Source organism: Dufourea novaeangliae, unplaced genomic scaffold (assembly GCF_001272555.1).
Source record: "Dufourea novaeangliae isolate 0120121106 unplaced genomic scaffold, ASM127255v1 scaffold69, whole genome shotgun sequence".
Taxonomy (NCBI): Eukaryota; Metazoa; Arthropoda; class Insecta; order Hymenoptera; family Halictidae; genus Dufourea; species Dufourea novaeangliae.
This window is the reverse complement of record NW_015373949.1, coordinates 831,211-846,144: the sequence shown is the minus strand read 5'-3', so window position 1 is coordinate 846,144 and position 14,934 is coordinate 831,211. Positions and strand designations below refer to the sequence as shown.

Sequence of the window (14,934 nt, the reverse complement as noted above, 5' to 3'; positions counted from 1 at the left end):
CACGTGTCGGGGCTCATTGTATTTCACCGTTCGCCCCCCCCCCCCACCACCTCTCACGTGCTCGTTTCGATGTGCTAAACATCAGGTAGCAGGCGTCGCGGCCGGAATAACGAGCGCAAATAAAACGGTGTCAGCTACTGGTCCCAATTACCGAACCGACCTGCCGCGGAACGTGCCCGACTCGCTCGCTCGGACCGCCGACGACGATCATCTTTTAATCGTGTTTCTTTGCCCGCGATCATGCCCCTCTGAGTTTTCGACGAGAAAAAAAGAAATGTGGTTACTTGTTAAACGACGAAGGACAGAATGTTACAGGGGATAGTCGGACGTTGTTTCGCGTGATCACGAGGAACTCCTGTCGTTGGTCTAATTTTAAGTGAATACTAAATCCTTTTGTGGATTATTGGATCCATTGCGCTTCCAAATGATCTTAAAATTGTTCATTTTTTTAATGTGTTTACATAGTACTCTATTCTTTAGTAAATTTAATTATTTCAGTAATAAAATGAATATTTGTTGTGTTTATGAAGTTAATACAATTGAGTAGTTGAGAGTTCCACGAGGGGAAATGCCACATGTAGGTACTTAAAGGAAAGTAAGTATTGTCAGATGTGATTAAAGAGTTTACATTGTCTTGCTTACTTGTAGTTACATCTCATTCCAATCACCTTATTGAAATTCATAATAAAAGAATTAAACTGTTTAAAAAGTAATACTCTATTTACTTATAGTAATTTATATAAAATTCAATCAGGATGGCGCAACTTGTTACTGAGTTGTTTGTTTCGGGCATAGCAAATTTTTTTATTAATGTTCACATTTACAATTTTAAATAAACATACATTTCACTATATGATTAAAAATGTTAATATAAAGTATTCATAACATAGTGTAAGCTATACAGGTTGTCCCAAAATAACTTCGACGCCCGGAAGTGAGGAGTTCCTGAGATGAATTGAAACAACTTTTTCCTTGGCAGAAATGTTATCCGAGGTTCTGTTAACGAGATATTAACGAAAAACCCCGACCAATCAGAGCGCGAGTCTGCCGGCCGAGCTTCCACGGTAGCGTTGGCTACGCATTGTGATTGGGAACTGTGTTTTTGTCTATTGCAGACTCGTGCTCTGATTGGTCGGGATTTGTCGTTAATATCTCGTTAACAAAGCCTCGAATAACATTTTTGCTAAGGAAAAAGTTGTTTCAAATCATCTTAGGAACCCCTCATTTCTGGGAGTCGAAGCTATTTTGAGACACCCTATATAATTTTTTAACGCGGACGTTGAGCCTCTGAAACCCAAGTAGAATCTTATAACTAGACTGCGGATTTTAAGCATTCATCACAAATAACAATGCACAAACCGCAATACAGTAAAAATTTTCGTAAAAATTAGCATTAATTTCACTTTTCGTTGAATTTAAAAAAAAAACAATAATAAAGACATAACATCAGTTCAATAAATTAATCCATAGAAATTTGAATTTGCTCTAAGTAGTATACGTATAAATTATCTTTAATCTACGAATGTGTTTCAATTTTGATAACTTGTCTCTAACAAAAGCTTTCACCTTAAAAAATCAAATGGTACCAAGTGTTACTTCGTAAGAAGATCGCAACATCTTTAAAAGGTGAATTTGTTGTTGTCTAACGTAAATAATAGGTTAAGATTTCAGTGCAATTAATAATTTAACCTGAATATTTAAACCGACCAAGATTTAAGGTTCCTTGGATTTCGAAGATTTCCGTCGTGCATAAAATATTTAATTATCGTTTTCTGCTCCACAAGAAGTTCCTCGTAAAGGAGGGGCATGAAATATTTTTAGGGGCATTCTTACGAGTCGTTAAGACATTTCACGGCGGCGCGATTTCTCGTTTCACACGTTTCTCAGATAGAACAACGCGCGTTCTATACTGTCGGTGGGGCGCGAGCCCCGAAGGTCGAGACGCGTGTATCGCGGAGGAGGATCGGGAATTTCTCAGACAGCGTCGTCGAGGGTCGTCCCTTTCGAAACAAAGGACCTCTTATTTCCCACTTACCGGCTTGACAACGCCTTTCGACTCCGCTACGAGATTCTCACGTATGGTCGCTTACGTGACCGTAGTTTATCGCGTTTGTGATCCCGACAGGTGTACACGCGTCCTATTCGAATCTTTATTATAGATGTACCCAGCGTCGATAATTTATCACACTTTAATGATACGTTTCGAGAACCGTATGTAGCTCTCCTTCGACAAGGTGAAAAATGGCAATTGTAGATTGCAGAATTAAATACTCGAATGAATTATCGATTCGTTCGAACATATTGCCTAAATGACTTATTCGTAGAATATTTCCACGTGCAAGAGCTCAGGCGACTTTAAGCCTACAAATAACAGAAACGCGATTGTCAGTGCAATATTACAGTATGTTATAAAATGAAGAAGATATGGATCATGTTATCCGTAATTTACATTGTATATTTCGTTTAAAGTGCTTCATTTTACGAGATTATAAATAAACGAAGATTCTACATAGGTCCTGTTTCGATGAAGCTTGATTAGTCGTGTAAAATGATACATAGTGCTATAATGTCATGTATAATGATAATGTATTATGATTCATCGTGAATTCAACGCGTTGGAATATTAGGTTACCGCAAATTAAACAGACACTAACTGATCATTATTTTAATCAATTTCTATTTCTGTTATAAAATCTAACGAAATCTTCGATACATCTCAATTTAATAAGACCTGAATCCATTGAAGTAACTGTAAAATTACCGATAGACATCTCAAATGAATAGAACTCCATAGGTAAACTAAAAATTACTCAATATACCAATCAAAGTACTAAATCCTTCAATAAAGTATATGTATTTCTTAACATAAGGATTTAACAGAATCAAAATTTATCAAAAATTAATAGAGCACGATAATACTTATAAACTGATTAATTCTATCAAGTATTTCATAAACGTTTCCATATTATCTGTCGCAGGTGATCAAAGGGAACACGAATACCTACCTGGAATCGAAGCACGAGTTGGAGCCACCGATGTGGGCGAGCAAAGTCCGTTTCTTGCCGTACAGTTACCATCGACGCACCGTTTGCATGCGAGTGGAACTGTACGGTTGCCCATGGAACGACGGTATCGTGTCGTACTCGATGCCGCAGGGGGACAAACGCGGTAACTGGGAGTTCTTTGACGCGACTTACGACGGTTACTGGGACGGCCAGCTTCTTCGTGGCTTGGGGCAGCTGACCGACGGCAAAATCGGACCGGATAACTTCAAGATGGGTTATTACGATTACGACCGGGGTCAGGGTTGGGTCGGTTGGAGGAACGACACCAGGTCCGGTCATCCCCTCGAGATTAAATTCGAGTTCGACCACGTCAGGGAGTTCTCCGCTGTACACATCTACTGCAACAATCAGTTCACTAAGGATGTACAGGTGAGTTCATGTCAAATTCACGATAGAAGATTAGGTTGAACTATGATATTAACACTGGAACTACCAAACAAGTCAAAATGTTAGTACACTTTTATTTATATTTTCTTAGATCTTTTGCAACTTTTAGTACTATATGAAAGTGAAGAAATTAGTTAATTTATAAATTTGTAAATTACTAAAAGTTTGTTATGTTTATTGTCCGATCGAAATAATAGATATGCGTTTACCATCGGTAGTTCTAGTGTTAAAAATACACATCTGGCTGTAACGTTGGAATTGCTTATCGACTTTTATATATTAGAATCACATGAAATGATGAACTGTCTTCTAGTTTTATAAGTTGATAATTTCAACTTATAAGTAACTTTTTAACGCATGCAGTTATTTAGCCTTGTTTTGTTTAACGGGAAAGATTCTATTATACTCAAATTACACAGTGATTCCAATGGTAATGACATTACTGATAATAATATATGTTTCTTGTACTAAACACTGAAATACTGTACGCGTTTAATGAAATCATAGAAAGATATGAAGTAAAAGAAGAAACGTATCTTCCTTAAAATTATACTATATTACAATTCATTATAATATAGTAAATGGTGAAATTCATCGAATCACAAGTTGGAGCATACTGAAGGGTTACTCCAAATAAACTCAGACTTCAAAGGAAACATAACAAAAAATTACATAATCAATTTAATGAATGGAAATTTAAATGAATCTTTAAATAAAATTTTCCAGAAAAAATATGTAAATACAATAGAAGTCACACAACTGAAATTTCAGTCTGTTTGTAATAGGATAACGAAACTTTGTGGTACAGACGTACACCTATGTTTGACAATATTTCAGACAGAATATAGGTATCCATAGATCTGAATATTAAATATAAGGCAACATTTCAGGAGACTATACCCATAGATCTGTATATCAAGGATATCGAAGGACATACTTTTATTGTATTAATTAAGAAAAATAATATTTAGTCATTTGTAATGTAAATCCATCAATTATTTCTTCATAGTATTTTACGCTACTTCAGTCCTCTATTCGTGCCGGTGCAGGCTAGAAAGTTTCACCTCTGATTCAGCGATTATTGGCGGGTAACGAAGTTTGGCGGGTAACCCGCAGCCAGGTCGATTTCGCGTCGTGATTTGGACGGTGGAGCAAACGGATGAGACATCGGGATGAGGAGGGGGATACGGTACGAGAAACCAGAGCCTTCCCCAACGTTCACGGGTCGTGATCTTCGTATCCCCACGAGCGAACCCTCGGGCAGATTTTTGGCCCGGGGAACAGTCACGTAACTTACATTCAACCAACATGCAGACTCGAAGTCACGCTCTACGTCTGTTACCATCCGGTAGAAATGCTCCTATTCCCTACCAATCCCTGTTATTACACCACCAATTTCACAAACTCACTCATATCATAATAAAAACAAAAACCAAAATATTTCCCCGCGTTAATTGGTACATCAAAAGCCCTGAACATTAAATATTTCATAAACTGATTGCCATTTGCGATTGAAACAAATATTATTGGCTTGAAAATTCCAAGCTCTATCACTGTGCTAAACCTCATTAAAAAGTCAGCATTACACCTGGGCACCTCTCCATGACAATGCCGAGGAGCCTTCAAACACTCATCGATCATTTACTGTACTTTCGTTTATCGATCGCTCCAATTTTAATCGAACACTTCGACTTCGTCCCCTGCCACGGATATCCAGTAAACGATAGAATTTCCCCTCTCGTAATCTTCTCTCGTCCACGCTTGGTACAGGGATCCGGCAACGCATTATTTTCAAATTTCCTCCGTGATCGTTCACCGAATCGCGGAGGATTTCATTTCACCGGGAACGCGCGGAAAAACCAAGGTGTGTATGTAGATAGACACGCGCGTCCGCAACAGGGAGGAAATTGGAAGCGCCTGCAGCGGTGAGACTTCGGCGCGAGCTGCGATACAAAAAAAAAAATAGGGTTGGTGAGGTTGGGTACGGGACAACGGGGCAGAATACAGATAAAGTGAAAAAATGCGAGACAGAGAGTCGTGGCGAAACCCCCGCGAAGAAGATTCTCGCACCAGCCTTTAATCCGCGACTAGGAGAGAAGGGCGAAAAAAAAGTGGGGAATGGGTGGGGGACGATGGTGTACGCTGTGAAATCCAGTTTCACGTCGGAGTCAAGGTTGAAACGTAGGATGGGTAACGAGGCGCAACAACGGTTAGCCCCTAGGTTCGCCTGGAACGAATGAAAAGAAAGAGATAGAAAGGGAAGAAACGAGACCTGGTTCTGGAGAAGCGCGATTTTACAGGGTGGCAACAACGGTTGCGGCCACCCTAGGGTGAATGTCAGGGCAATGGTGGGTGTTGGCCGTTTGTTGGAAAATCCCTTCTCCCCCCCCCCCCCTGCCAGCGCTTCCGGCCACGAATTTCTATATAATGGCCCCGCCACCGGTATCAAGATTTATTTCAATGGGAACCCCCTCATTACCCTCGGCCAGACCTCTGTTCCGTAATCGAGCAGCGAAAGGGGCTCAGGACAACAAACAATCCACGGGGAAACAAACGGCTTTTAAGAAATGGAATTTCTTGCCGCTCTGACCCTTCCTGCGGAATCTGAGCAACTTGGATTCTCGGTGACTTTTTTTGTTTTTTTTTCAAGAGAGCGTTTCGATGAAAAATTATGCGCTGAGGTTTCAGAAGGTACGATGTTGATGGTTAGTCTTTGGTTGTTTTTAAGTAGATTAAATTTTTTACTCTGTCTCCGCTTTTTTGAAATTCTGTTAATATTATTTTGCTGGTTTATTATTACATGCTGGAATGTTGTCGGACCTTTCTCAGTCGGTTTTTATTCTTTTTATAGATTTAGTCATTTTTATGAACTTTTTGTTTATGTGTGGGATACTGGCAAGTGTAAGTGAAATGCATAATGGAAATTTCAGTAACAAACTGTCTTTATAAGCGGATACAACAAGTATGTTAGGACTACTTCGCAAACTGACGTGAACATGTTACTGAAGAGCGATTTAGAAATACAAATATAGGAATTAAATTTGTGTTAGATAAGTTTTATTCAACGTAGTGTTATAATATTTTATAAACTAACAGTAGGAACTTTTGTATCTCTTCTTACGAACTTTGAAGGGAAGTTTCATCCTTAAATATGAAAATGGGCTAAAGTAAAGAAAAACACGTATTTGTTATACTTTTCCGTCGTCTATAGTCTATAACATTAGAAAGCCAAAGCAATCGAAGGTGAACACCTGAAATCCTTCCTTTGTTAGAGTAAGGCTTTGATTGTAGATTTTTCGTTAATTGTATGCATACAGGGTGTCTCGACTACATTGTGAACCTCGAATAATGACTTAATGGTACACTTTATGAAAATTTTGAGGCATGGAACTTAAGAGGCACATCTTATAATGTATGTACTTTTTTGTGAATGGAGGCATTTTAGAGATTTCAAGGTCACTTCGATTTTTTAAACGGAATAACCTATTTTTTGTTCCAAAAATCGATAGACTATCAAATTATGAATAAAAATGTGTTGACCTTCATACGTCTTAAACCTAACAATTAACGAGATATTTAAAAATAATTTTTGATACGTACGTACTATCTGGAAGCTATCTTGAACCAATACCCCTCAACTTCCATAGAGCGATTTCAATACAGTGATTGTTTTGTAACTTTTGCATTTTCCCTTAGACCTGAACCACTACTTGAATCAGTCACATTTACTGATTCATTTACCTTTGAGGACAGCAGCTTGGTCGCATTTATCAGTTAGGGCCTTTAGTGAGTCAGGAGGTTAGCTATCCAACTTGTATGTAAATACATTATAAATCAGATCCATGTACATTTTTATATGATATACTAAATTCAAAGTATAATTCGAATGCACATGTTTCTACATTTTCTCAAATTTTATCAATAGATTGTCTTTAGAGTTGTATGTAACGAACTATTCGTCCATTATAACTACATATTATACATATTTACATAATTCCTGCATAGTATACGCAAGATTGCAGAACAAAGTAAGTTAGGAAATTAATAAAATTTATTAACAATCCTACTGAGACTCGAATAAAATCCCGTGTCATAAACATAAGTTTCTATTTAACTTTGACTGTTGCAAATCCATCCATAATTGGAATACACAGTCGAATTATAACTTTCAAGTCCTGAAAGCGTATAAACTCTTTGAAATTATACAGTAGTCCGTAGGATCTCGAACTTTGCATTTCACATTACCAATCACCAATTCTAATATAAAACTCAACCTAACAAGCCACCCCGCAACCAGTTCGAAAAAGAAATTACCGTTGAACGAAGTAAAAAATGTGGCAATCGAAAGTCATAAGTCCACAACGTCCCTACACCCCGCATTCTTCGACCTATTCACAATGATCCGCGGGATCGCGAGGTTGGCCGTCCTCCGGCAGAAAATGGTGGATTTTCCGGGGCGACGTCGGTTGATGGGCGAATCTCTATATAATGGGCCTCGAAACACTCTCCACGCCGGTATCAAGATTTATTTGAATGGAGCGCCTCATTACCCAGCTCGGGGCTCGATTGTATGCCCCCGACCGGGCAAGATGGCGAGCCTCGGAGAGGTGGAGAACGAGAGGAGGTGGCGAATGAGGCAAGGGCAGCAGAAACGGCGCTGCATCGACTCGAGCTGGAGTAGGATGAGAAGGCTACGAAGGAAGGAAGGAAGGAAGATTCGTGGAAGACAGGAAGGGAACGTCGGGGAGCAAGAGGAACGGTCTCGGTTAGGCGGTACTTTCTCTTTCTCTAGTCAATACGCACAATGGTGGCGAGCAACGAGCCAGGAGGAGCAGATACGCCACGTATTCAAATACAATACCGACAGTCTGGCAAGTCGGCAGTCTATGGCTGAGGTATGAAGCTCCGAAGCAGAAGGGGTGAGAGACGTTGAGGTGGTAGCAGCCACCCCTAAACGTTCCCTCCTATTAACAAGCGCCCGCTCGCGCGGATAGGACACGTCTTCTGAAAGACAGCACTTCAAAGCATCGCCAGTTTCGCTCCTCGTCTCCCCGTGCATGGCCTCTCCCCACCATCGGCTTCGTGGCCGCCACTTCGTCTTCTTCGGCTTCCTCATACTCTCGACGACCGTCGTCGTCGAGGAGCTTCAGCGGGTTTCGACGTTCAACTCCCTTGAAAATCCATACACGCGTCCTCGTTGCGTTCGTCTTCGGGGGCTAAGAGAGTTAGATAATCTCAGCTTTGTAATCTCCGTTTCCAAGCTCTCCGCCTTCTTCCATCGTCTCTCTATCCCTCCTCTCTCTCTCTCTCTTTCTTCCTGTTTCTATCTGTTCCTCTTCCTCTGGCTCGCTCGAACTCGCCTTGGCGCGTCAACCTCTACCGGAGCTTTCCCACTCTTCAGGTTCCGGGCTGGTATTCTCCGCGGCGCGACTGTTTTACGCTTTCCACGGGAGTGGAATTAGCATTCCGCGCGGCCTTCGTGCCGCTGGAAACGCACCAGCCACGGGCTGGCTAGCAATTATCAAAATCGTCGATGTCAACCGTAGTGTTGCCTCTATAAAGTTGCTCGTTATATCCGTAATAAATCGCCGGTGTGTATGTATTTGTGGGATAGGAATCGCGGAGATGTATTAATATCCACGCTCGCTCCTTAGCGCAGATACCCGCGGCTCCCATGGGCTCCAACCGCGCACTCACGCCGTAAGATACTGATTTATACATATAATTAATGTTGAATATTAGCCGGTATATCATGTTTAGTCTACACAATGAGCAGCTTAATTTTACTGTCCGGAATATAACCTTCTCGTGTGCTGCGCGCGTTCACGTGGCTTCCCTGCGACGTGTTCCATGCGCATAGACATTAGAGATCCTGTTCACGAATGTTCTATCCTATAAGGGAGAGTTTTATTAATTAATGCGATTACAATGAACTATCTTGCTCGGAGGCCTGGGCCTGACTCTACGATGATCGCACGTCCTTCGTGGTTGGCACGATCTATCTTTTTTTCCGAAGATACACGCGATTAGGTCAATTGACGTTGGCTAAAGAAGCCCTTATATGAATATACATATACATAGCGTTCGCTACCAGGTGTTAAATATGTCGACACTCTAATTTCTAACAATAAATCAGCATACTTTATTTGATGAAAGCCGAATATGTTTTGTAATATTCACTTATATTTCACGTTATTCATTATCTTTGGTTTTTGTCTTTTTACTATGTGACCAAGAAGGTAAGAATATTCCACTGAAGAGAATGATGGATACCTAGAGTAGCTTGTAACGAACGTTTTCGAAATAATCCGATCGTTGCGAACGTGTTAAGCTATGTCCATACTGAAGGAACATAATCCGAGGATCGGTTGGGTTTCGTTTCACTTTTCTTGCCAGCAACAGAAACACGAAGAAACTTAGTGAAACATTCGGCAACAAGCGGTGACTTTTTCAGAAAAAATGGAACATCCACAAAAAGTTCCTCGTTGTTGCTTCACCGAGGACGCTACTTTACAGTCTCGAGAGTAAAATCATTTTTACCATTTGTCAGTCGAGTACACGCGAAAAAATGGACAAATACAGACACTTGATGGATTCGAAAGTATCGGTATAAAAATAATACGCAACTATGAAGTTCTTGTAACAGCAGTTCATCAAGATCTGAATGGTATTAAAGTGAGATGTAGCGAGATAATATAACATGATCCCAACGATAACCTGACACAGGAGTAACGTATACTGTTACCAATTGATTGTATGCTATTAGAGACATCTTTTACCTGAAACAAGGAGAAAGATAAAGAACGTGGCGTCTCTTTGCTTGTCCACAGGTGTTCTCCGAAGCGAGTATAATGTTCAGCGTCGGTGGCCGTTACTACACCGGCGACCCGATCGTGTACTCGTACATGGAGGACAGGATCTTCGAGCACTCGAGAAATATCTCCGTCAAGCTACACCATCGGATCGGGAAGTTTGTCAAGCTGAGGTTAAGCTTCGCCTCCAGATGGATCATGATCAGCGAGGTCACCTTCGACTCTGGTGAGTATTCTATTCTTTATCAATCTTGTTTGTTTGTTAACGACCCATCTATTCCTCAAGTCGTATCGTTATATAAATGGGAGTAAAGAGATTTTCAATATTAATTATTAATATATTACTGTTCACGTTTAATATTTATTCATGTAGAAAGTAAGAATCCATAATTTTTCACTGATCGCAACACCAATTTTATAAGAATTTCCGGGAAAATATATACACCGAATCTAAATTCTATTATTATCTTGTTAAAAGAATACTACTTAGATTAATCGGCAATACACTTAAAATACCAGCACTCGTGTAAAATACCAATAACTTTAAAATATTGGGTGTAGCCCTAAATAATCTACAATTTCCCAGGAATAATCCAAATATTTTATAACAAAAATATTATTCTGACGTTTGACCGAACAACTATAATGAACAATAATAAATGAAACAATATGAATCCTTGATTATCACCAATAGGAATGCTAATCTCGTCATCCAATAGAGAATTACTTATTGCTACACCTCATAGTTAATCTAAAAACGTCAAAACTTTTAACCTCGTTGTACAAAAAGTATAGCACAACCCCACCTAGAATTACAAACACGTTTCGAGATGAGGAAGGATTCGCGATTCCCTGTTGCAGACGTCGCTCACGGCAACTTCACCCCGGAAGCGCCGCCCACTACCGAAGCGCCGAGATTGCGGGATCGAATATCAGCGCGTGACAATCCACTTCAGGCGGAAGTGCCGGTCGTAAAGCAGGACGACCCGACTTACATGGCAGTGATCATCGGCGTTCTAACCGCCGTGATCCTCCTTCTGGCTGTCGCGATCTTCCTGATTGTCTCGCGACACAGGCAAAGGAAGAACTTCGCCAGCCCGTTGGGCGCGAAGAGCGCGATACCATCGGGCAATCATCAACACCTGTCCCCGGAGTCCGCGTACGGCACCACGGAGAAGGACCCGTCGTTGATGACCTACAGAGTCGAGGAACTGGACGATCGGTACGGTGGGACCAAACTGACGACCTTGCCCCGCGATCTGAACGATCGTCTGCTGGGCGACGTCAGGCTGGACGAATACCAGGAGCCGTTCCACGAGAAGTATCGGGAACCACCCCACGCAGCTTATTACGGATACAGTACTGTTGTTATAGACAATAAGGATCTTCATGACAGCGTCGAACAGTCTGGTAAGTGTGATTAATCAGACGAGATCTGGATTTTGAGTTTGGGCAATTTTTGTCTTTCCATGCAGTCGTTGAACTTTTGGAGCGAAATTCTGTATTTTGTTGTTAAGAGTATTATTGATCGGTGATTTTTTCAATAGTAGTAGGTAATAATATATTTTTTAATTGCAGTTTCTGTTGATAGAGTAAATGTAGAAAATTTTGAGATCTCCTGTTTTAAACTTCTATTTGGGGGTTTTTTTAGTCATTGCTTTGAAATGTTGATTACTTCGTTGGTTGCGGTGTGTAATTAAATAGGAAACAATGTTGTCTCGTTCGCAGATGCCACTTACGATTACGCAGTACCAATGCCTGTGCCTAGTGTAAGCAGCGACCAGGACAGCGTGTTCTCGAAGTCATCATCAAGGGGTAGCGCGAAGGTAAATGTTCGCTAACGGTAGCTACTTCTTGTTATTACATTTAGTAACTTTCATAAATACATATGAAACACCTTAAGTTTATAACACAATTGCATTTCATACGTAACTGTAGTGGGACTTTGATTGACTATTTTTATTCAATTTATGGCAGGCTGGTTGAAACGATATCCATTTCATAACAGAAATTTGAAAGGAACTGAAAATAAAGAATTGTCCATTTGCAAAGTAATTAGGTCATAACTATAACAAAATTATAGATAAATATACTTTTGTATGACACAATATACTTAGTATAAGTACGTAAAAGTTCTTGTACTATACATATAATCACGCTCTTATTCAATGTAAAACTTATTTAGCCTAAATAAACGTCATAATTAAATATGACAAAAATTAAATCGAACTACAGTAGTATCAAATAAAGTACATTTGATTTATAATAAAAATTACGTCCTTTAACACAGTAAGTTTATCATTGCTAAGAGTATTAGAAGTACGAAAGTTTTCCCTTTAAAGTGATTTTTGTTTCACGTCGATACATTTCCTTGCTGAAATATTGTCGTTTAAAGCGAAGCATAATTTTCAATGCTATTGCTTTCTCATTCGCACAGTCTAACCTCTCGGTCGCACGACTCACTGTCCGCTGACCGAAGTTTGCTACCTGCGCAAGGGTCAATGGGGAAAACTGGGTCAACGTTTTTTTTTACAATTAGGAGTACGCTTACTACTATACTGTTACACTTTTACGCGGAAGACGCGCTTACTGCACTTCCTTGTCGTCATTCATATTCTATAGTTCTATACAGTCATAAGGGAAAACTTTAGAGCCCTGTATCTGGAAAACCGATTGACGTATCGACGTGGAATAAAATGCGTTTTAAAGCTTACAATCTCCGCTATACTTGGATGGATTTTTATACAGAATTTACATATTATTTACCCTAAATTTTATCTTCAAATTTGATGATATATTCTCATTTGCTAAGAAATGTTTTACTAATTTTTATTATTTGCGTGGTGTTTTTTTTTCAATACTATTCTACTGACAGTATGTACCATAATAAATACGCAACTTGTTCGTTGTTTATGTTATTTATGTCTGATATTTACGAAGTATCAATGTGACGACAAATTTGTTCAAATTATTAATTAAAGTTAATACATTTATTCTTTAAACTCGTAATAATAAAAAAAATGAAGGTTTAATGTATAAATATCACTTGAAGTTATTGCAGTACTGTAGGTTATTGCGTCAATGTTTTAAAGTACATTGCCATAATATACATAATAGGTGCAAATTATTATACAGTCAACACGCTTTGTAAATATTTAATAAAACAATTTTTTCATGAAGTTATCATAACCAAAAATTAATCATTTCAAATGTACTGGTTATAATCATAGTCCAACCACAGTTCTGAGAACCAGAATGAACAATTTAAACTAAGAATCATTTCCCTCGTATAATTAAACTGTGGATGTCGCTACAAATTTATTCTCATAGATTAACCTACCAAAATCGCAATTAATCTTCGAAAGGTCGCAGTGTATCCGAGAAATGAAGTCAATTGAAAACTACTTATAGGCTCTCCTCTCAGTTTTAAAGTTTTATACTTCTCCATAAAAAAATACTCGATATCTCCGTTTTCAGCTTCGGTCTTGTGGCTAGAAATCTCTTGAATTTCATGAACGTAATTCAATAATATCGTTTTCATCTACACTTCCATTTTTAAACTCTCATTTTTAAAATCTGTCAGATCAAACGCGACCTCCGGACAGTTAAACAGAATTTTGTTTCCTTAAGTGGTTGTTTTGTTACATTATATAAAACTGAAAAACCAAACATTTAAACTGTATTTGTCCCTTATATTACATCGTGTCTGTAGACTCAAATGTACTATAAATGCCCAAAAGCAATACGTTTCATTCTCTTCATTTCTGTTGCGTTAGGCGTGCTTGCAGAGCTTTTTCCCTCCGCCGCCACCACCAATGTGCGCGCCGCCCCCGCGAGGATCCAGCAATCTGACGTACTCGAATCCACCGAGCCCGGAGCCAGTCTGCGAGCGTGATCGCAGGGGAAGCAAGCGTCGCGAGCACTCGTTGCACAGATACGCGTAAGGAACGTCCCCAGCATTCCATGCGGACTGCAACGCGGATCGAAGGTACGATACAGTCTCGTACACGACGTAGAGAGAGGTCACACACGACATAGATTACGACCCTTCAGCATCCATATACCCTTCGCGAATCATCTTTGCGTTCTGTACACCATTCTATCATGAACAACGAGGTCTCAGCCATCACGATAATTCCACGATTCTGTAAATATCCCAATTTAAATTGTATTAAATCTATCGAAAAAAAAACAACAGTAATTGAAGAGGGAAGATGAAGAAGACTACACGAGGATACACAACATTGAATCGACTGCACCGATCGCGATGAGAAACGCTCGACACGCGGCTCGTTCCCCGCGTTTATATTTCCACAAGCACCCAATTAGGTCGTATAGCGAAATCGATGTTCGACGCAGTTGATTCCATCGACATCTTTCCTCGAGACGAGCACTGCCATTGGTGCACTTTCCGAGGTATACTATATACATATACCTATCTAACTGCTGGTTCGGAACCTCGAGTATCGTGCTCGAAATGACTTAACCTACTTCCACCGTGTAGGTAGGCGAACGCGTGAACCGGAGTTGTAACTACAATTGGCATATCAGTTTAATGACGCCGCCGCGATAGCACTGTCCGGCTCTCTTCTGGAAATTCGGTCCAAACGGCATACAGAACGTTCGAAGGCGCCCTGTTCACGATCCTTGATGTCGTCGAACGCTCCGAC

At 39.9% G+C, this 14,934-nt stretch overlaps 1 protein-coding gene across 1 annotated transcript in view; it reads left to right on the top strand.

The window, feature by feature from the left end:
* Positions 1–14,208, top strand: part of LOC107186136 (discoidin domain-containing receptor 2-like) — a 53,757-nt gene extending 39,549 nt beyond the window's left edge. The window contains exons 4-8 of the mRNA XM_015573948.1: positions 2,979–3,434; positions 10,283–10,490; positions 11,126–11,674; positions 11,993–12,090; positions 14,041–14,208. Coding sequence (XP_015429434.1) covers positions 2,979–3,434; positions 10,283–10,490; positions 11,126–11,674; positions 11,993–12,090; positions 14,041–14,208 — 1,479 coding nt within the window. The remainder of the gene's footprint in view (positions 1–2,978; positions 3,435–10,282; positions 10,491–11,125; positions 11,675–11,992; positions 12,091–14,040) is intronic.
* Positions 14,209–14,934: the final 726 nt, after the last annotated feature.